The sequence below is a fragment of the Sylvia atricapilla genome, chromosome 7 (genome assembly GCF_009819655.1).
Source record: "Sylvia atricapilla isolate bSylAtr1 chromosome 7, bSylAtr1.pri, whole genome shotgun sequence".
Classification (NCBI taxonomy): Eukaryota; Metazoa; Chordata; class Aves; order Passeriformes; family Sylviidae; genus Sylvia; species Sylvia atricapilla.
The window spans coordinates 14,113,921-14,137,273 of NC_089146.1; the positions used below are offsets into that span (position 1 = coordinate 14,113,921).

The 23,353-nt window shown below is 37.5% G+C and overlaps 2 protein-coding genes across 3 annotated transcripts in view; one reads left to right on the top strand and one right to left on the bottom strand.

Annotated features, from left to right (window-relative positions):
* Positions 1-1,117: 1,117 nt before the first annotated feature.
* On the bottom strand, positions 1,118-21,495 carry DNAJC10 (DnaJ heat shock protein family (Hsp40) member C10). 2 transcript variants are annotated; one of them, XM_066322703.1, is made up of 22 exons: positions 21,128-21,490; positions 19,352-19,517; positions 17,575-17,625; positions 16,122-16,204; positions 15,801-15,932; positions 14,807-14,900; positions 14,522-14,599; positions 13,266-13,309; positions 12,780-12,917; positions 11,368-11,457; positions 10,537-10,650; positions 9,660-9,774; positions 7,821-7,948; positions 7,452-7,568; positions 6,600-6,701; positions 5,793-5,948; positions 4,787-4,920; positions 4,295-4,348; positions 3,778-3,925; positions 3,197-3,316; positions 1,895-2,011; positions 1,118-1,615 (listed from the first exon to the last, which is right to left on the bottom strand). In XM_066322703.1, exons 1-22 carry the CDS (start codon positions 21,326-21,328, stop codon positions 1,604-1,606), a joined length of 2,394 nt encoding a protein of 797 aa, XP_066178800.1. In that variant the 5' UTR covers positions 21,329-21,490; the 3' UTR covers positions 1,118-1,603. The 2 variants fall into 2 exon arrangements, with proteins under 2 accessions (XP_066178800.1, XP_066178799.1); XM_066322702.1 differs by lacking the exon at positions 1,118-1,615 and having other exon boundaries at positions 1,736-2,011; positions 21,128-21,495.
* Positions 21,496-21,775: 280 nt separating this feature from the next.
* Positions 21,776-23,353, top strand: part of PDE1A (phosphodiesterase 1A) — a 205,002-nt gene continuing 203,424 nt past the window's right edge. Inside the window, exon 1 of the mRNA XM_066322708.1 lies at positions 21,776-21,919. The gene's annotated coding sequence lies outside the window, so the exon portion shown is untranslated. The remainder of the gene's footprint in view (positions 21,920-23,353) is intronic.

Sequence of the window (23,353 nt, forward strand, 5' to 3'; positions counted from 1 at the left end):
TTTGTCTCAGAAATTTAAGAATCTGGATGCAAAGAGAGTATCTTGAAACTGAATTATATCTTCAAAATGAACTTTATTGATATTTAAACTAAATCCTCTTCTCCATGGCCTAAATGTTTCAAAACTTTTCCTAGACCTCATTCTCCAAGAAGAGCATAGAAGGTGGGAACTACAGTTACAGTGATATGCAAAAACTGACATAAACAGTTTGTTTTAAAATTTTAATTTTTGACTGTGATTGAGTTTGAAGTTAAATCTGGATGTAGGAAGGTCTACTTTATTAAAAAATAGATGCAATAGTCTCTTCAATCTTAGAACAGTATGCTGCAAAAATGACAAATCAATAGAGGCAACCTTGAAAACGGGAAAAAATGTCTCAGTTACTTGTATTTCTTCACTTCTTGCTGCCTTCTTTATGAAATAAGTTACTTGTCAATAACAATGTATTTACAAATTTGTAATATTCTCACCAGTCATTCTAGGTCTAAATACATAGAGAGCAGGGAGGAAGTTCCATCTGTCAGGTGCTGGGGAGCATTTTACTGAAATCGTGAAAGTTGTCTGCAGACATTTTATCATCTTCTGTAATTTTTCTTGTCTGTGGAGAAGCTCTGAAAAACGCTACTTTCAGAGTAGGAATTCTAGTAAGAAGTATGAGAAGACATTGCAATGTACAGTGTTCATTATTAAATTAAAGAAGGCACTTGCTCTCCTGGCTGCCTGAAGACGATGTAAAAACAAACAAAAAACCCCACCTAAAAACGTGTCTGCAGGGAAGGGAAAGTGGTAAGGCCAAAAGAGGTTAAATATGTCCACAGAATACATTCATATTTAAAAAACAATGATAAAAGTGATGATCTAATGACTAACCAGATGCTTCTATTGCATAATTTAAACTTTGGAAGTCAACACCACATTTGAATTACTTTTTCTTTCTTACTTAAAAAAAAAAAAATAAACACAATTCCAAAACCAAACCAAGTAACTAATGAAGCTCTTCAAAGTTCTGTTCATCCAGGCAGCATCACCACTGCCACAATAGAGTAATCCACTTGAGGGCAATAACAAATGAATTCACTAAACATATCCTCCTACCAGCTGTTGATTTTATTTCTTAACCATTGACTAGACAGTAATGCAACCCCAAAGCAGAATAATCATCAGGTACAACTGTTTGTCTTTCAAATAGACAATCCGTCATTGTTCTGCATTGCAGAGTGGTTTGAGTGCATATTCAGCCACAGGCTGAGTGCCACATTCAAAAAGCATTTGAAAAGAGACAGAAAAAATATAAGGAACTAGTAAATGGGTAGGCAAAAGTGAGAGAGTCCACATTTCTGGTCAACTCCAGTGTATGGCCAGGAAGAAGGTAGCTGGTATATCAGAAAAGGGACATGCAGAAACATTGCCTTCACCAAAACCAAAATGTTTTCATCTCCTCCCAGTTTAACAGAACTCATACAGTCATGTATGCCTGTGAACTCAAACTTGTTTTCATGTGTCTTGTCCTGTCATCAGAGTAACTATCCTTATATTTTCCTTGTGGTGTCTTCTATCTTCACAGCTTCAGAATATTTTGAATTGTATCTACCTTCAGTACCAGTTAGAGTTCATCCTAGTGACAAGAAAATAAACAATGGAATTTTCTCTGAAAGTACAAACAAAAATATTTTTTCACGTGATTTTGAAGTTTTCTGTAGCACTAATTTTTCAACAATTAAGTAGCATTCAGGGTAATTAGTAGCTGTGTGTTAGTGTCTTCTTAAGTTTACCCAATCTTGCCTCTGTAATTTGCATTTAATGCTATGGATAAAGAACAAATACTAACATATTTTTAAACAGTTATTATTTACAGCAAGTCTTTTGCAAAAGGCTCCATAGTAAATGTTCTTACCTTATTTCTAGATTTTTTTCTTTTTCCTTTGTTTTCCATTGCTTCTAATTTTTCATTCAAAAGGTCAGCTATACCTTTTGCATCTCTGCTGTCTATATATTCCCCAAGAGCACTTTTCTTAAAAAGAAAATAAAAGAAACCAGAGAATGGGTAATGTGTTACACAGTTTTCAGACAAAATTCCAGAGGAAAGCAGGGCAGAATACAATGGCCCTGGGAGCTTGATTTATGATTCACAGATGTATTTTTGTCTCTGTTTAAACAATGCCAATTTGCATTGTGCTAAGAACCACTCTTAGCTGCTGGTTTTCAGAACAACTCTACTTTGTCCTCATCATTAAAGGAACCTGAAATAGCTACACTTTGCTCACACTTACTGAGGTAGCTATTTAAGCCAGACAGCTATAACAACGTCTGCCACTTTGTAATCTTTGTGAAATCTGTCACTGTGGGTGGCTACTTTGAAGACCTAGAAAGCCTTTACTCTTTACCACAGAAAATCTCATTGAATGTGGTGGGGTTATACGATGAAAGATTTCTAAAAATTCCCATTAAAATTTAGTTAAAAAAAAGAAAAGGAAAATAAGCTAAGCAAATTCTCTATCAGAAACCATTGAATACTTCAGCATTAATACATTTCAAAAGGTCACTGTAATATTTCTGAAATTTATTAGTGTTACAAGAATAAAGGCAATTCCCTATAACTATCTGAATAGTCTTTGTATTTTTAATTTATACTGTTACTCTGTTAGTAGGAAATGTTGATCTGAAAGAGTCCGACTGATAACTGAAAGAGTTTGATAAGGTTTGTTTTTCAACACAACCATATCTTTTTCATTAATTATATAATGTATTTTAAGATACATAAGTCAAAATTGGTCTTTCAATATAATAACAACATTAAATTATATTTCTTATTAGCCAAAATGAAGTTGTCATTGAAATGAATATTTCATTTAGAGAGAGACCATCTAGTTTTGGGTAGCTGGTGATGGAATTGGTAAAGGTTGAAAAACATTTGTCACCCAAGACCTTGCAAGCTAAACCTTAGTTCTGGTTAAGCCCACATTTTAATTACTATAAGAATTCTATTTCTATTTAGTTGCTATTTAGTTCTGATAATTTGCAATTTATTATTATTGTATCACTGTCCTACCATTTTAAGTATTACTGAAGCTGATTATTTGGAGATACAGTACTATATAAATAATTCACTTTAATATGTTATAGAAGTCTTCTGTTTAGTTTTAAGGTAAAATGAAATACATTTACTAACAGTATCTGCTCACCAGTAACACTTTACCTTTGTTCCTTGGTAGGGGTAAAACTTAACAGTAGGATAGGCTCTGATATCAGCAGTCTGACAGGTGTGCCCATAAGCCTGGCAGTCTACTTTTCCAGCTTTTACTTTTCCTTTAACAGCCTGAAAAGAAATGTTCATTAGAAACAAATTTAAGTTTCCATGGGTGAGTATAAACAAAGAACAAGCCAGCAGTGCAGCTAGAAGTAAAAATGTGGTGCTCAAATCTTTGAAATATTTCAGAATAGTTGCTTGCTTGCTTCCCAGACTGTCAGCCTTGTGTCTCTGTGTGTTCAGAGCGCTCTTGTACTTGAATTCAGTAAAAAGCACAAAAGCACACCACAGCTCCAAAGGCCACTCCATCACAAGTAGAAATCTGTCTCAAAAGAGGATCACTGTGTGTCTGTCTGTGGAAGAGACAACACCCACTGTCTAGGGGGACCTAGAAGTGTGCATCATTCCATGAGTAGGAGGCTCACAGAAGTATTGTGGTTTTTTGGATGACTGCTAAGAAATAAAGTGCTGATGAGTAAGATTTTAACCACTACAATTATAACAAGCTGCTAGTACATTTAAAAACATACCCTTGCAAGCATCTCAAATTCAGGAGCAAAATTTTGGCAAGGTCCACACCAAGGAGCATAAAAATCAATGACCCAATGATCTTTCCCATTCAGAACTTTTTCTGTGAAACTCTGAGGGGTGAGGTCTACAGACACCTGTGGTAAATATCTGTGTAAAGGAAGAGTAATAGTTGTAATACATTCAAAACTTCAAGCAATATCCAAATTCCATTTAAGAATAGCTGCTGAAATTAGGAATTTTAAGGAAATCCCTATTTCACAGTTTGTTCTATAGGAGAGTAACTTCTTAAATGTGGTAAACAAAATACTACAGTCTTCAGTAGTTAGGTGGACAGCAAGGATTTTAAAATTTTAAAAGCATTAAGTTAAAAGATGTAGAAACCCAAACATCTTAAATTAAGCAATACATATACCCAAGTGTTTCCAGATCTTGATTTTCATACTATTTAAATATTTATTTATCTTAGCAAGCAACTACATAAGCAGCATGTGAACAAAGTTTAATGCAGTAACTTACCCCAATGCCCAGCCTCTGAGTGAATAGGCATCTCTGTGCCATCCATTGTAGCTACTGTAAAAACATTACAGAGAAAACAAAAAGCCAGTTGCACAGTAGTTTGAATTATTTTGGAAAAAACCCTTACAAACAACCCACTCTGAAGAGTGGTGATAATCATAGAATGTAAATGCATATATTTCTACCCTGATTTCTTATCTGAATAAATGAAAAGTCTCCTAAATACAATTAAAACCTACAAAATAAAGGACTAGAAGAGCAAGACAAGAAAGAGAAGAAATAAAAATTAAGATTCCTGTATCATTTCAAATTACTGAAATGCAATGGCAAAGTAAAATCACTAATTTGAAGTAACAAAGCCAATGGCATCCAGTACAGTAATATCCTAACAGCCTATTTTAATAGCTGTGCTAAACTTCTACACTACCGCAGAGTTGTATTTGTCTTGTTTCACATCATGGAATGTTTCCCAAACTGAACCAATGTACTTACTAATATTGATGAGCTGTGTTTGATTTTTGAGGAAAGAGTCTGATTTCAGGATAGCCCCGAACATTTTCTTGGTGACAGAAAGAATAATATTTTTGACAATCCACACTGCCTACACTGATTAATCCATTTAACATCTGAAAAAGAAAGAAAGCCTACCATCAAATGTGTTAACCAATACTACTAAAATTCTGAAGTATCCTGAGATTGAAGTCTGAACAACTTAGTTGGGGGACAAAAATCTCAACAAAACAGACCAAGATTATCCCAAGTCTTTCCTCTTCCCTGTAAATGGATCACTGATCAGACCCAGCCACCTGGGTGCATTCCCATCATGCACACAGTATAAGCTGCACACACATGGCTCCCAAGTGGGATTATGGAGGGTAAGGAATGCCCTGTTCCTGTGTGCCCCATCACAGCTCAGTAACTATGCCAGATCCTAGTGCAGATGTGCTGGCAGTGTCACAGTGGGCCTGTGTCCTCAACACCCTTGATCTGTTGCAAAGGCCCAAACTACCTGGCATGGGCAGGGAAGCTGATGATTACTGAATGTGTCCTGGACACTAACACTTCACAGACATTCCAAGAGAATAGTGAATCCTGGCTGCAGCTCCTACTCAAGTTCTAAATGGCTTGAACTTGTTTCCAAAGCCCTTCCCGCAACATCCCCCCCGCCCAAATTTTCCAGTTCAAATTCCTGGAAACACCTCCAGGAATGGTTGTCAGTACAGTAATATTGCTTTTGCAATGAAAGAACACTGTAATGACCTTACAGTTGTAACCAACATGAAAAACTGACTACTACAGTATCAGTATTGGAGCTTTTAAAAAGACAAATAAAGACTTTGAAACAATACAAAACTGTCATGTAGGAATTGCCTGTTTTGGTGGCAATATTAGACTCTGTATTTTCTCAGCTGACAATGCTCTTCAGAAAGCAGTTGTGCCATCTCAGCAATTTCCCAGAAGAGGAACAAAAGCAGGAAAGTGTTTGAATGTCACTTACCCTGGCCATTTTCTTCCATTCTGGCATTAAAGCCTGGCAAGGTCCACACCATGGAGCGTAGAAGTCCACCATCCAGATCTCCTCTCGTTTTCTTCTCTGAACTAATTCAGCAAATGTCTCTGGTGTTAGGGAGACCACTGATGGATTCCTAAGATCCTAAATAAAGACAGTTTATGGACATAACTTATTGTTGCACAGTGTATCCCCTATCTAGGGCCATCATGTGCAAACAGACTGCACCAAATTCTGAGAGTGTTCTATGAAATTTGCTTGCTACTCTGGTAGGGAAGACTCCGCACCACTGAAAGGCATGGAAGCATCAAAAGACATTGCTTCAACTGAAAATTGTATGCCTAATTTGTTGAGGAATACCTATCAAAAAAGTACACCCAGGCTCCAAAAGGGAGGTTTTCTGCCTTTTCTCAATAAAAGGAGATATAAACAAGAAATCCAGGTTACCCAGCAGAAACAGGTGTTACGAAACACAGCCATGCTATTTAAGCTGGAATGCAGAAGAATGCTTATAGTACACTATGGGGCTCTGAATGCCAACTGAAAGACTAATGTCCACCTGCTTTGCTAATGACCTCAAATAAATTATGTGACAGAGTTGGGAAACTACTCTATTAACTGCCAAGTCTCTGACTGACAGTTGCTGGATCAGTTTTCTTGCCCAAATTTATTTCACCTTTTATTTTCCTTGTCTAATTAAAAAAAAATAAAAGTCTTAAAATCTTCCAACTAAAGAATATATTTGTGTATGAACTGCATAGAACAAGTCTGCAACAAACATTATCATTTACATACCTCTATAAACTCCAAGATCTGCTCAGCAGAGTGATGTCCTTCATACTCATGAACGTCAGACTGATTGAACACAATTGTTGTTGGGTAAGCTCGAATATTATGCTGATAAAACAGACAAAAACAAGTTGCACGGAATGATTAAAGCTCTTGGACTTGCCTCTGTCATTGGTAGTGGTGGCTCATCTGTTCAGTTTGTACAGTACAAGTGCTTAGACTTAGATGCAGGTGAGAATCTGACACCATAACAAATCTGTACAGAGAGGATGCCAGTTGTATTCAGAGGTGGCGTAGTGTGTTCTCAATTTAAAAACCAGCCAGTAATTCTTTTCCCATGCTCCACAAATACAGGAATTAATCCATGGGCCTTCTAAGCCTTAGTTTTAAAACTATTCCCAGTCCTCAGATGGAATGTTTGTACTGTATGAATAACTATTGTTTACTGTTGAACACAGTTGGTTTCTGTCATTTGAACTCCTCAGTGGGTAAACGCATCTAAATAAAACTTGAAAAAGTTCATCCTTTTTTGCTCAATTTCCATGCATTTTCAGACATGAACCCCAGGCCCCAGAATTATTAAATTCTGAGACTTCTGAAGTCTTCCAGTAACACTAGGAAGTTAGAATAAAATCTGACCTGTATTCCACATTAATACATTATCTGTAGTGGTTATATAGTTTGCTTCTTTGAAAAAAATTATCATACAAGTGCTTGTTTAATTTACTGGTCTTTAGGAAAGTAACATTAAATGACAAGCATTGTCTGCCCATATCTCCCTACCCCAAATTCAAAGAAAGTAGTATTGTTTGAAAGGATTGTATTTGTATTTCTTTATTTTTAGTTCCTGCAGCTTACCATGTTGCAAAGGCCTTCATGGACAGTACAGTCTAGTGTTCCAAATTTAAGCTGACCATAAAGATGTTTAGAAGCTTTTCTCAGTTCTGGTAACAAAGCTCGACAAGGAGGACACCACTAGAAGACAAAATGCAAGTAAGTACAATTGCTTTTCCCACAGGTAGTTCTCAAGAGAATATTCAAAATTAATTATCTGCTGCTTTGAAAACAGAGTCCACTAAATACAAAACCCAGTTAGGAACCAGAGCTGCCATGGAATGAGGAATTAGAACACCCTCTCATGATGCTGAAGGGCACTTCCAAGACACTGCTTAGTACCTTGTTATGCAGTTACAGAACAGAAGGAAAATGTAAATATTAAATATTTACCGGTGCAAAGAAATCCACAAGCCATGGTTCCTTATCTTTGTCAGGAAAATTCTGAGGTCCCAGTGTGATGACATGGGAGTTCACACTTTCTTTGGCAAATGCAACAATGTCATATAAGATCTTCTTTCCTTCAAAGAACAATGTAGAAAGGAAATCCACTTTTTACTTATGAGAGGTGTAATTAATCTTGTCTAATCTTTAAATGTAGCCTGCTTAAATAAATTTAGCAGGGACTGACTTGCTTTTCCTTAGGAGGCCAATGTTAAACCTACAATGTCCAAGCCTACACAGGAGGACATACTGTAGTTGATAGCTGATATGTGGCTAAATATTAAACTGAGCAGTTACCCAATATTAGCCAAATAAATGCTTTATCCAAGACAAAACAGGCTTTTGTCAAAATGACAAAATTTTTTGTGACAGGATTATTGGTAATTTTACCATCTTACTTGTGTTGGAATTAAAATATACAATTCTAGATACACTTGACTTGGCAAAGGGATTGGCAAGTTAAAAATTTCAAGCAAAATAAATGATATTGATAAATCACAGCTATTTAGGTGTAACTGCAATTCCTGCTCACACAGCTTCAATGGGCAAAGATCCAGTCTCTTCATACCCTTTGTACACATATTTGTCAGCAGAAATGTGTTTGTCTGAGGTTAAGAACTTCAGGTTAATCAAATCTGCAGTCACTGCACCATGACTTACAAGATTTATTACTATTCTTAGATTTTAAACTGCTAAAGCTTTTCAACATGGCATATAAAAAAGGCCCGATTCTTTTGAGGATTATTGTCTCATAAAGACTGGAATGAGATGGCTATTGGTTAATGTTCTACATGCCATCTATTTTCTAAATAATAAACCAAGCCATTCAGAAAAAAACCCCTTGTATGCACTGTAGTCCAATGCACTTCTCTTCCACTGTAATCCACACCATTATAAAAATGCTGCATGGATTGACCTCTTCTTGCCTCTTCTGCAACAATGTAAATTACAGAAAGTATATAAGGCTTTTCCTTATACACCACTCATTAGATGTATGGGATCATCTCTCTCCCTTGATAAGCCTAATCTTTTCTAAACAGTGAGAGAGACTCTTCACTTTTCCTGTTTATAACAGTATTGAGGTTCTGACTTAATCCTAGCAGGCTGTTTCTAATACCTCAGAGGTTGAAAAATGAGAACTTCATCTTGCATAACTGCCTTGCCACATTCTGGATGAAGCTACACCTGTTCCTGCAAGCTACAGTTTGGCTTCAGGCACCTTTCTTCTTCAACCAGCATTTTTGAATCCTTTCAGCAGTAAGTAGTAACACAGTTCCAGCCTTTCCTGAAAGGAAACTGTGATGTTGGAAATGAAAGTAAGTGGTAAAAGTCTCAGTAGCTTGGACAGTAGTTAACAAAGCATGGAATTAGTTTTAGTGCAGTGATACATGAAACCAAATCCAAGTTGGTCAAGCTGGCTGCACTGTGTAACCAGCATGTTAAGCCTCTCTGAAGTGTCTTACAGCATCCTTTGGTTATCCTACCCAAAGCAGAAGCTGTCCTGAGCAGCTTCAGAGATTTCATTTCTATGTAATTATGTAAATGATGTTGAAACTGACTGCAAAGACAAAATACTTCCCTCAGCATCCGATGACTGCTTACCCAGGAAAAATAGAAAACCAAAGGAAATTATAAATAATTTGTGTAAGGCTGCATTATGGTCAGAAGAAAGATAGCAAATATTAAAGCTATAAAACTGTTCTTTGGGAAAGCAATTGTGGTTTGCCAAAGATTTTGTCATGTCAAAGGGATTAGGTCATGATTTAAACTTGCCAAAGTTTCCCTTACCATGATGAATTTCATAATCTCCAGTTCCTTTTCCTTTGAAAACTGCTAAACAAGGCTGATAAACATACAGTTTGTTGCAGATGGTTGGTGAGGAAAGACAGTCGAACTTCCCAACCTATATTTAACAGACAATGCCATTTTAATTAAAGCAGCCTAATTTATATCAATTAATGTATTTTGAAAGGCAGTAAGAGTTAAAAAATAAAGGTAAAAATATGGAAAACTGATAGCCTTTTTTATAAACAAGAGGGATCTTAAGACTCAGTGATGTTCATGGAAAACTACCAGCACAACTGTATTAGGCTGCTTGCTAATTTCTAATTTAAAGGCCAAAATGGGGAGTAAAAATTTAAAGAGTTCTCTTTTCCCCCCTCCAAATATAACAGCAAGGAAGCAAGAAGACACCTAAAATAAATGTGACATTAAAATTATTCTAGTCAAAGCAACAATCTTTTAAAAATACATACTTTATAGCATAAGACAATCCGTAGGCTTTTAGGGCAAAGTTTGGTTTCTTTTTATGAAGAAAATAATCAGCATGATCACAGGGTTTTCTGAATAATTAAAATATAGTTCCACATACACAAATTAGATGTTGGAATGTTAATTTATAATTATTAACTGAATGGGATCTGCAGCAACATTTCCACAAGAGAGATTTACAAGATAATCTCTCTCTACTTACAAATTATTCAAAACATACAGGAAAATCAAGTGATTGCTTTAAATAAAAAACCTTACTGCATATCTACCATATGATAGTATATCTTTCAGTACCAGAGGTAGCATGTGGCGGTAACAGCTAATAACAATGAAAACCATGACTTGTTCTTGGAATGTAGACAGCATTTAACAATAGATGAGTGAGCACTCTTACCTGAATATGCTCATCTTTAAGTAAAAATTTAAGTTTCTTAAATTCCTGCACATTAGATTTATCACCCTCCCCAAACTGGAAGAAAAGCAGCCAGCGGTGATGAGCCAGACGGTCCTTCACACCACAGGAAAAAACAAAACAACAAAACCACAAAAAATTAATCCCAACTATACCAACACGTAAAATTCTTTTGTTTTATAAAGGTGAATGTCTAGTTATTCATCTCCAAAAGACCTCCACTAAACAAATTCTTTCATGTAGTCCTTCCACTAAACCTCCTTTTACTGCATCATAATCAAGGAAGTGGAAAAAATCTGAGAGCAAGCTGGCTACAAGCTGCCCTCTAATATTGTTGTTTGTATGTGGACTTCCTGTTGTAAATTATGCTGCTATGTGCAACTACAAGTGTTTTTCCTCCAAGACATGAGTTACTTTTAAAATTCTTAACTTCAGTTCACACATAAATTATCATGGATTAACAAGTATTTTCTTTTTCTTTTATAAATTACCAAACAAAACACACTTAAGCAAAAATTCTCTACAGTGTAGTTGATTCAAAAAATAACTAGAAAATGGCAGTTGCAGAGTGAGTTGCAATGGCAATTTCTGTGATTTCCTATATTCCTATGGAATCTCCTCCTCTTTCTTTTGTTACTTTGCTAAACAACAGAAGTAAATGTAGACAAACTGTGTTAAATTTTGGGTACAGATAAAAAGAAGTAATATTCAGTTAAATACTAAGTTGTTGTGTCAACAGGATTTGAAAAATAGAAAATAACAATAAAAATATATATTATTTGAAAAAATCATAGCATATTTAAAAAAAATTACCTCTAATGATGCTGCAGAGATGATTTCAAAATCTGGTAGATGCTGCATTACTTCCTGATATATTTCTCTGGCATCCAAGGAGTTCAGAAACTAGGAGGAAAGTTAACTCTCTTTATTACAAGGAATTACAAACATCAACCTGATTAGTACTCAAAGTATCAGGGAACGGATTCTGATTTGTTCCCTTCAATCAAATGGAAAATTAAGTTAATAATATTTTATTTGATCAACTTCTTTTTCATACAGGTAATTTCACAAACATGACTCTCAGAATACTGCTTTTTAGCTCACTTGCCTACAATATTAAACTCAAGAAATTGTATTTTGTCAAGACAGGGACCAAAGAGTGAAATTCAAATTTCACACCAAACCCAACAGTCAAGTTTAAATGATTTCCAATCCAGTTTTACAGCTGTCCTTAACTACACTGTAAAGATATTTAGGTTTCGTTAACTTGAAAAATTTTGGAAGTAATATGAATGAGTAACTGAGTTAGTAAGTTAAAAGGTTCCAAGTAGGTAGGTTGCATTTTATTTTCTTCCTTTTAAAAATATAGGTAACAGTAGTGACAATAGAGGAACAAGTTGTGCTTCAAACAGAAATGGCTCCCATCAATTAGAGAAGTTAAAACTACCATACAAGTGTAGGTTGCAATATTAGAATAGAACAGAACAGTAAAATTTGTACTGACAGTCACTGTAGGAGTACTTTTATCACACATGTCAGGATAGCATTTCTCAAACTTGTGATACCTGGGGCATATAATTTCTGGAATAAAAAAATTAGGGGCACATCAAAGAACATAGAATCATTTAGGGTGGAAAAGACCTTTAAGATCACTGAGTCCAAGCTGTAACCAGCTGCCAAGTTCACTACTGTAAAGCATGTCCCCATGTGCAACATCTGCACGTGTCTTTTAATTACCCCAGGGGATACTGACTCAACCACGGCCCTCTGGGCAGTTCCAATGCCTCACAACCCTTTTGCAAAAAGAAGTTTTGCTAATATTCAATCTAAACCTCCCATGCTAGAGACCATTTCCTCTTGTCCTGTCATTTTTACTTGGGAGAAGAGACTCCCAGGCTTGCCCAGGGCAGCAGTGGTAGAAGCAGCTCTTGGGCCAGAGCACATCTCAGCCCTGAACTGCCAGAGCTGCTCAGAGAGGCTCCTGGGGAGTGGCCAGGCAGAGTTACAGGCTGCTGTTCACTCTCCCAGCAAACTGGAATCATCTCCAGGATCACTACCTGAGCAGACACAGGGATATAAACTCACTGCAGAGAATACTAGCTTAGAAGAAAGAAGAAAAAAGCATCTTTTTGGTTGTGTATCGTCAGTCTGGAAATGATTCATACATTCCTTTAGCATGGTTATTACTTTGTTTATCTAAATAGATAATGAAAAACAAGTCCTACCAAAACACCTCCTTTCTCTTTGTTATTTATGGTGGCTCCAGGTGGAAAGTATGCAGTAGTACTAGATGAGACATCTAAATTATCACAAAGCTCACCCTGGGTGCCACAGTCCATCCAGCCCACATTAACAAGACCTTCCTGTAATTAGGAAAAAAAACAACACAAAACAAATCCAAAGAAAAGTATTTTTTAATTTCAGATGCAGAAATGCTTTTGAAAATCCCAACACAGACAATTATATATAATACTCAGAAGATTAAACAACACTGTAATTTATTATGTAATATTAATTCTTATTTTATAAAATTTGTTAAAAAATGTAATGTTATTTCAAAAGCTACTCATGCAAAGTATTCAATTCTTCTAAAAGTGGCATCTTGGTTCTACTAAACTCAGTGAGAGTTTTAGTTACAATTTGATGCTTTCACTTCTGTAATTTTGTTTTAAATAGAACAGGTAATGCTTTCAAAGTGAAACACTGCTTACCAACATGCCAGCTAGCTTAAGGCGGGTTTGGTAACTCAAGCAATCTACAAAACAAAAATTGTTTATTTACAAACATAAAACTTCACCGTATTAATGCACTAAATCTACTCTTGCTTAGAATTGTCCCTTTCCTCCCATAAAACATGACCATTTCTAATGGCATGCTTCCTGGCTGTTCATCCAGTATTCCTGGGGTTGTCACATCCAATAATCACTGTCAATAATTAATAACTGTCTACTCTAAGTTAAAAAAACACCCACAAATAGCATTTTCTTGCTTCATCAACACAGCATTATAATTTTAAAAAGTTACTATTTTATTTACTGTAGAGACTGACCTTTAAAATTTATTAAGCAATGTTAAAAAAAAAATAACCCAAATACCTACATAAGAGTCTTGAAATGATATTTCAATGGAAATATCCATTTTCTGTGATACAAATAATAATTCACTACTATAAATACATAATATGCTTTAATTTTCCATCCAGACTTTGAAGAGTTGCCTGTGGATGAAGATTTTTTTAAAAAAAAATAAGATGCGCATCATCTCCTTAACTGAAGCAAAGTTGAAAACTTTTTAACAAAAGGGCTGCAACTTGAAATGAAGCTATTTACAAATGTAAATCCAAGACTGCAGCTCTGGCTGTTCAGTTCTCAGAACAAAGTTCTCTTCATAAGGCTAAGAAATCTTTATTTGTCAAAGGTGTAGTGCATTTACTTAGCCGACCAGCTAACCAATGTAGCTTTCACATATAGTGTATCCAATACTGATCCCAAGAACTCCTGGGACAAACAGCTACAAAAAACTACCCTGACCTGAAACCAGTGGTAAGAGCCAGTTACTCTGTGCAAACCTAACTTAGGAGAAATTATTCAGCTAAATTTTAATATTGGCGGTTTAAGGGGGAGATACAGCTTTTCTGCTACTCAGTGGTCACAAGAAGCTGGCATGCACCTCAGCAGTATCTGTCACTGGGGCTGGAAACTGAAGGGAGAAGCCTTTTCTGCCACTTTCTGATGGGTTACACTCCAGGGCTGCTTTAATGACTCACAGGACATTACAGAAGCACAATAACATAATTTTTCCATTAATGTCCCTTTTGTCAAACTGCTTTTAACAGAGAGCTTAAATGGCCACAGGCCAAATGCTGTGGTCACCTAGGATGTTCTTTAGCAGCAAAAGGGATTACGCTGCTCTCAACAGAAGTCCTTTCTTTTTGTCGCATTATTTGCAAAGTGTTTAATATACCTACCCCCACGTTCAGCACAGAAGGTGATCAGCCAACCAACGCCAGAAGCAAATGAAGTTTCAATAGCATTTACAAAATTTCCTAAGAGTGAAACAATTTGCATCAGTTTGCGACTAGTTAAAAGTGACCATGAAACAAGGTTTTGTATTTGTGTTAGCAAATTACATCAACTATTTTTATTCTCAAAAAGAAGACCTAGCAACAGCTGACAGATTCAGTTTCTGCCATATTTTATACAGTAAAACCAATTTCAACAACAGTGCCCCAAGCAAAACACATGAACATTACCTGCCCATAACTCTGTGACTCTGCTTGTAACATACTGCATGGCGAAGTTCTTTAGGCTCTCTTTTGACCTGTCTCCAAAGTATTTCACTGGTTGCTACAGAAGACAAAGAGTAAAGTTTACAAATTTAAGGAAAAAAAAAAAAAAAAAAGGGGGGGGGGGCAAATAACCCCACCCTAAAACCTACTGTGTTCTTCTAACAGTAGTTAAGCAACTACAGGACCATAACCCACTACCACCCTAACTGTTCTCTCCCTCCCCTATTAGAATGTTTGAAATTTAACCTTAATTTAAATTTTGTAATGTGATTTCTTTCCAAATGCTGCAACACGAGGATAATTTAGTCTTAGAAACACCAACTCCCAATGATTGTATTTCTATTTAAATAAAAATTGCTTACATCACTCTATTTAGCATTCAAGCTCCCAAAACTTTTCATTGTCAAAATGTACCCATCTATTCAAGTGCACTTCATAAACCACCCCAGCACCATGACTTAACAAGCAGCTATAAAGCATGACATACATCATGCAGGTAGCATGGAAGGAATCTTGTGGAAGGAATTTCCAAATTTCTTTAGGCATATGGTCATATTCTTTAAGACTCAAAATCACAGACTATGCTTTGTACTTGAAAAGTTCTTAACAACACTATAAAAGAAACTATTCAAGGAGGCTTGCTGCTTTGCTACAGCACCTCAGCTGACAGTATGTTGCCAATCAGAAGTGATATGTTGCACAGAAAAATTATTCAGAAAAAAATATTGTAAAAACATATTGGCATTTATTTTGAATTATATATATATGATATAAATTATATATATTAACAAATACATAGCAAATTAATTTGACCAAGGTAAAGAAAAAGTTATATTATTTAAAGGAAGTAACATACGAGAAAAGGAGATCTTTATAAAAAATCTTTATGACTGAACAAGCATTAAAGAAACACTTCTCCAGATTTCATTCTAAAAACACTTGAAGTCCTATCACTCACCATTCCAGTTTTGAAAACATACAGACTGGGATAACTGTTAATTCCTTTAATTCGACAAAGCATTCTGTTATCACCACAGTTCACAGCTCCAATGCGTATTACTCCATCCAGCTCCTTAGCAAATTCTCTCCACTAAAAAACAAAAAGGCAAAAAAGAGGCTATTTTCCTATAAAGATGCAATGAAAAATGAGCATATGTTTTATTTCTGGCATTTTGAATTGTTGTCTTTGGCTTCAGCTTCAGTGTAAAAATCCACTTCATTAAATTTTAGGCTATTAAAACCAATGAATTTTCAGAGTTAATTTACTTGGTTTACGTACCGTAGGTGCTAAATCATGGCAGTGGGAGCAGCGAGGAGAATAAAAATTCACAAACCACAGTTCTCCTGAGTTAACAGCAGCATCTAGATGGAGAGAAGAAAAATATATGTAAATCATGCACATCTGCAATGTAATTACATCTCAAATGTACATTTTTACTATACTGTATTTTCCCAAAAGCTGCATTAAGTGTTTAATGTCTGGCACAGTAACAGTAACTCAGATTAGATAAAGATTATATCTCACTTGCCCATGCTCCTCCTTGTAGGCAGGTGCACAAAAATCCTATTTCAGAAGCTATCACCACCCTGACTTTCAGCATCAATTCTCTTAATTAGGAAAAAAAGTATTGTCTGCAGATTATTCTAGCTGAAATGTGTGATACTGTAGGTCTGGTTATAAAATACAAGTTCTAAAAGATTAGATTTACCCACTAGAATTTTCTTATTTTTTTTAAATATAAGAAAATATATTTCCTTATATTACTTTATATATTTAGTGAGTTCCACCTGGCAATCTTTTTATGAAGAAATAATCTCTAATGTAATTTAAAAATCCAAGTTATTATAAGTAATAGAAAAGTCAAGGGAAAAATAAATCATCTTGCTTATGAAAGAAAACAACAACAACAAAATATACACAGAGACCAGTTATCAGCTTGAATTACTTGGCTTTCAGCCTGTCCAATTTTCTTGCAGTGGATTTTGTAACCTTTATCTGCCTGTATTAAAAAGACAACTAAGGAATGTGTAGACCCTACAAACAGATTAACCAAAGCAAGACTGTGGTCTAAGGGAGAGCATCATGAGGGTCTGCTATTAGAACAGTTTACAAGACTAATTCAGCATGTAGGTCCAATCTTCCACACAGGAAAGTGTACTCAATATGCAGAAGAAAAATCACATAAAATCCAGTAATTTTACCTCTAGCTTCTCTCAGTTACACAAGGATTAAACAACTTAGCTGCAATTTTAAAAGAAAAAAACCCCCAAAACCCTCGACAATATCCTAATCGAAACTGTTATCTTTCCACACCTTGTTATCCTTAGCTCTGTTTTTAGTATCTGGTTTTGAACTACACAGAATTTTACTGGATTTCATAGAAGAAAAAATATTAGAAAAGTTCTATCAAGTACATTTTTATACAAGAGAAACAGCAATGATAAACTAGGAGTAACAAAATTTTAATCCAAGTAATTTGCTTTTACAGATCTCACAAAATAGTTCTAAAACATAACGTAAACTGTTTATTGATATTGACTGATTTGCTAACTAGAGTTTAACACAAAGCATTAAGGGGTATTTGTTTGTTTTCGCATTTGAACATGATTTTCCAAGACATGTTTATAAAGATAGGTAAGAAAAACCTACTAAGACACATCTAAGATCAATATGTAAAAATTGTACTTTGGGTTGTCATGTTATCAAACAGCCATTTGTTTTAAACACTTACCAAATTCTCCTCTATCCAACGTTATAATTTCGGGGTCATCGTCATAAATACCTATTAAAAAAAAACAACAATTGCTTTTTATTTTCCACCTTTAAAGTGAAGAAACAAACTATCATCTTATGCACAACAGAAAACAGTATATTTAAGCTGAAATATGAAGCTGCCAAAGAGGTTTTACAAAAATGCTATCCTTGTTTAGTACTATGGACCCTGAGTTTAACCTCTTGCTAGCTCACTCACTCTCATGCTACAAAATCCACTATCAGAAAATTCTTTTGATATTTTAGTAACCAACCATGGAGCGAGCAGAGAATTAGAACTATTGCTGTTATGGCAAGAGCATTAGAAATAACATCATCCAGCTGTCAGATTCAAATTCAAGAAGCCTCAGCTCTCACGGAGAGCTTTATGTCATGTCCAGAAGCTTCCACACTTTCTCAGCCTCTGGTTACCTAAACATTTAGATGGCAAAGGTGTTTCCAGCCACATGCTTTTCCACTAACAAAATGTGTGTGTGAATGCAGTGGAATGAAGTGGGTAGAACAAAGGTAAGGAAGACAAAGCTATAACCAGTCCTACCTAGGGCATCACTACAAAACACTCCACTACTTCAACTACACAAGAAAGGCAGTGCAGAGTACCAAAAATACTATTAAAGAGCATTATATGATGCTACTATGGTTGTAGATCTTCTACAGTACCTAATATGGTGAGATGTCATTTCACCTGCAGTACACAAGGATTAAATGCAAATAAATAATGAGAGAAATTAATTTTTATACGTGACATGGTATTTTTTATATTATTTTCCACTAATATAGTACATATGCTCATCCATACATATAAATATACATAAAACTGTACTTTTATATACACACATATAAAATATAACAACAGATGCTTCCTAACTCACTGGTTAATAGACATTTAAGGACACTGTTTCTCAATCAAGCAGTGAAACTTCAGGCAGGTAAATTTCTTAAATATGTTTATCTGAAGAAGTTTTAGGCTAATTTCCATATTTTCCTGTGATAGTTGCACCACTGGTTTATTCAGTTTCAATCTGCACAGACACTAATCTTCTAGAGATTGGGACATACACCAGAAAAAAATTGTTGCCAAGGTGGAGGATCCTTTCAGCTCTTTCTTTCATCCCAATCAAACTATGTTCCTCAGTTTTAGTTTACTCCTGTTACAGCAGCTCTGAGAATCATTTACTGCAGCCTTTTACCTAAAATTTGTTGAGACAAACATTAAACAACTTGTCTCAAGATCATTTTAGGTATGATTCTGTTATTTCTTTCAGTTTCTACTGCTTTTTACTGATGTCTAATTGTATAACTGCATATGAAATAGGCTTGACAGTGCAAAAATTTCTTCTCAAAATCCCCCTGAAGGATACTAAACAAAGAAGGTCTTCCTGCATTAAAAAGTTAAAAAGAATCCTGTTGAGATATTAACACTGACATTTAAGTGAAAAAAAAAAGGAAAAAAAGCTTTGCACTTTAAAAAAAAAAAAAAAAAACCACGAAATTAGCTGACCTACAAAAAGGCAAGCAGCAGGAACAAAAAGCTAGGTAAACAGATTGCATCTCTGGGTAGCCATTAACAGGATAAATCAAATACTGGGCCAGCAGAGAGAAAGTGACAGCTACAGAGCAGACAGAAATCTGGAGAGGATACATTAAGAAACATGTGAAAAGCTCTGATACAGATCTGTATATTGCACTTCCTCATGCCTGTTTCAAGCCAATCACAAACACACATCACAGCTTACCAAAATCATAGCGATAGAAGTGCCAGCTTTCGTAACGCCCTCCTTGCTGCTGATCCTCCAGACCCTTCTCTCCATATTTATCATACTTCTTCCGTAGATCTTCATCTTTAAGTACTTCATATGCTCTATTTATTTTCAAAAAGTTTTCATGTGCGTTTGGATCATTCTACATAAGGAAAATTATAATTAGCAATTAATTAATAAACCATATGGTGCATATAATGCTGAGAAAATGATCTTTGGAGATATTTTTGTATCCCTGCTAAGAATGCCAGTTGTGATGGAAGTAGACATTGCATTGTGATCTCAAACCAAACTTTCCCAAAGCCAGATGTATCCTCTTGTTTCTTCCAACCTCACTAAAGCACCAACTGAAATAGAAAGTGGACTGGTAGGAGGCTGTAAAGTTCTCCAGTGAAAACTCTTCCTTCAACTCTCTCTTCAGTGGAATTTTAAAAAAATCGTCAAGAACAAAGACATACCATTTCCTCCATAGTCTTTTCCACTCCCCTAGAATCCCTACTTGACCAGTTCAAAATCTGTGCCATAGAGACAGATTCATCCCTTCTCTTCTTGTCTCCTCCTTTTATTTAAAATGCATTTTTGTTCTAAGTAGCTTGGGAATTAGAATGGTGAAAAATCTGCAGACATTTTTTGAACCCATTTTTGGGATTGGCACAGGTGCAGTGTAACAGTGGTGTGCAAAACGTGCCACACAGTCCCGCTCTTTTAACTTCTGCCTACACATTTCATTCAAAAGACACTTTTTCTTAAGATTTTTGATTTTTTTTTTTCAGCTAGCTACACAAGAAATTAATTATCCTTATTATCCTTATCTACACAAGAAATTAATTATCTACTGGGCTCATCTTCTATACATCATCAGTGAGGTTGAAAATAACCTGTTGAAAAACCTTTAGTAGTATCTGCATGCTTGAAAATGATATAATCTGACCCCAAATGCCATTATTTTGAAAACATCAATAGACAGAACAAAACTTTCCTTTAATAGCTACAAGTTGGCATTCCTAACTTTGCTGACATTTAGCTTTCTCTCTGTCAGAGGCTCCAATGTAGTCAGTGAAGGCAGGCCCTGAGCTCCTATGAAATACTGCTGTCATTTGGGAGTCAATGCAGTTGTACATACAAAGATCAAAACACTTTTATTTCCTGTGAATTTCCGCTTATCTCAAGTAATTTAAAGGAAACACTGATGATGTTTAAAAGTGGTTTCTTTGTATTTCAGAAATATGGTAGCACAGACTGAGATATTCCAATCTTCTCTCTCCAGTTAGAGCTCTTGGTAACCTCCACTGTTACAGCTTGGCAGCCCCCATATGTCTGTTTGTCCTATTTGATACTTGGGAGACTGATGTCCCAGAACAGGCTGTTCTCATTTGATCTTTAGAGGAGACTTCAGGGTAGAGAAAAAGCAAGCCCCCCCTAAACTAAGTGGAAAGAGAAAAGTCAATACCTTACCAACAAGGCAATAGAGTACACAAAAAAGTTGTCATCTAGTTAGAAAAATATAAGTGAAAATTAAAGAATCTTGACTCTTTTTACTACAGCATTTAACGCAGCCCAAATTCAACAAAACCATGCATGACCATTCTATCACTTATTGCAAATTTTCTCTGCAGAAAATCTGAGTTGGACTGTATTATCAGGTGTTACTTCACAATAAGAGACACATTTTTTATAAATTTAAACTGCTTTTTGTTTTAACACTAAGATTCATTAAGTCAGCGACTTTGACTTGTTAAAAAGGTAACTTACCTGATTTTTATCAGGGTGCAATTTTAATGCCAGCTTTTTGAATGCTTGTCGTATTTCTCTACTACTTGCTTCTTTGGATACTCCAAGTAAACTGTAGTAGTCCTGATCAGTGCACACAAGAACTATTACACATAATAAAACTAGCAATAAAGGCCTTTTGAAATATCTAATATAATCTCCTTTGGATGTTAAAAACTCCATTATGAAGCTTTTGGAAATTTCACAGGTTCTGATTCAAACAGACTTTGGGAATAGTCTCCAGTAAATGCACAAACATTCAGAGATACAGCCGTATGCACAGCGCAGCTCTTCAAAATGCGTGTTGGTCTACTTTATTTCACAGGTCTTGCTAAAGAGACACCCTGTAAGATGACAGAGGAAAAAACAATTAAATACTACTTATTCAATAAACACAGGTTAGTAACGCAGCCCACCTCAGCCCTTGCAGACTGCACGTGAACATTTAAGTTTCCGTGTGGTTCATTACCCTCTTTCTGAAGGCCACACAAGCGGTAGACCATCTAATTGTTACATTAACGGAGGTAATCGTGCACAGCCTCACGGAATGACACTAAGGGCACGCACCTGAATGGCATTAAAAAGGCGGCTGTAGGAGGGCACATAACTTACCTCGGCAGCGCCGGGGCTCATTCCGCGGAGAGGGCCGGGTGGCTTCCCGCCGGCCGCCGCCCCGGGGCGGGGGCTGCCCGCCAAGGAGGCGGCGGACGCCCCTCACAGACAAAGCGGGCAGAGGAGCCCGAGCCGGGAGCCGGCGCTGCCCGAGGAGCGCGGGTAGGAGCCCCGCGGGGCCGGGCTGCGGCGGGAGGGCGCGGGGAGGCCCCGGGGCGGGGCGGGCCGCGCTCTGCCCTCCCCGTGGAGCGGGGCCGGCCCCGGGCACAGGCGCTGAGGGGCTGCGGGAGCCGGCGGAGCGGCGGGCCGGGCGAGGAGCAGGCCCGGACGGCAGCGCCTCGGCCCCGGCGCCGGCGGAAGGGCGGCGGGCTCCGGGCTCCGGCTCCGGGCCGGAGGCGGGCGGGGCGGCTCCGGGGCTGACGTGGCCGCCGTGCCCGCCTCGGGCGGGGGCTCGGCTCCTCCCGGCCGCTCCCCGCCGCTGCGGCCCCGGCACGCCCCTTCCCCGGCCGGGCCCGCCCCCGGCCGCCGCCCGCTGCGGGCCCCGGGCGCCCCGGGGAGAGGGCCGGCCCGGGGGCGCCCCGGGGAGAGGGCCGGCCGGGGCAGGGGACGGGCACAGGGCCCGGCCCGGGAGCCCCAGGGAGAGGGCCGGCCGGGGCAGGGGACGGGCACAGGGCCCGGCCCGGGAGCCCCAGGGAGAGGGCCGGCCCGGGGGCGCCCCGGGGCAGGGGACGGGCACAGGCCCCGGCCTGTCCGCGCCCTCAGCGCTGAGCCCCCTCAGGGCCCCGCGGGCAGGAACACGGCCGTGCCGCGCTTTGGGGGTGCGGAGGACTTGCTTTAAAAGTTCATGTAGGGCTCGGAACTATTGAGCGCTTAATAACCGGTTTTTAATGTTTGTGGAGACAAAACAGGCGTTGTTTTATGAACAGGGCCTAAAAAGCAGGTTATCAAATGCATATACGTTGTGAGAAATCTTTGCAAGTGTTTTCTGTTTTGAAGAGAATTCAGGATTCTATTGCAATGCCTGTAATCGGGTATTTCTTAGAGTTTGCCCCCTGTGCACTTGCTTTGTTTGAAATTATGGCAAATAGTCTTTTGGTTCGCTCCCTTGTTCTCCTTTATGTCGCTGGAGCTTATCCTAGGTTCTGACTGCTTCTGACGATGTCAAAGTAATGTAGAAGTACGTAAGGCTCAGTGTTGAAAGGGAAGTTTTTTGGTGGTTGCTCCTTGCTTTCAGCTACCTGAATGAATTTCCATTGTGGAATATTTTTGGGGAAAAAACCTATTGACTCAACAAAGATATACTCCAGCGCAGCGTACCTGAGAAATTAGTTTATAATGTTCACGTTATTACAGAAACCACAACATCTGTCAAACTAATGGTGAAAAACATAGCTGCTGAAACATATTTATTTCCTTCCCAATGGTTATGTGACAATGTAGCTTAGTGGGTGGTGCCTTTGCTTTTAGTTTTCAGATTTTGGAATTTAAATGACACTGCACACACAAGCACTGACTCTTTGTTGCAACACTTGGTTTTTTATGTGTATGTTCAGTGACTGGGGGTCTTTCAGATGGGGTGATGTTAACGTATTGCAG

Excerpts from the sequence above, each read along its gene's own strand:
- DNAJC10 (XM_066322702.1), bottom strand. The coding sequence starts at position 21,328 with ATGGAGTTTTTAACATCCAAAGGAGATTATATTAGATATTTCAAAAGG. Across the intron at positions 13,310-14,521 it reads CTTCTGTGCTGAACGTGGGG|ATTGCTTGAGTTACCAAACC; the intron begins GTAGGTATATTA and ends TTTGTTTTGTAG. Across the intron at positions 5,949-6,599 it reads AGATCTTGGAGTTTATAGAG|GATCTTAGGAATCCATCAGT; the intron begins GTATGTAAATGA and ends GTCTTTATTTAG.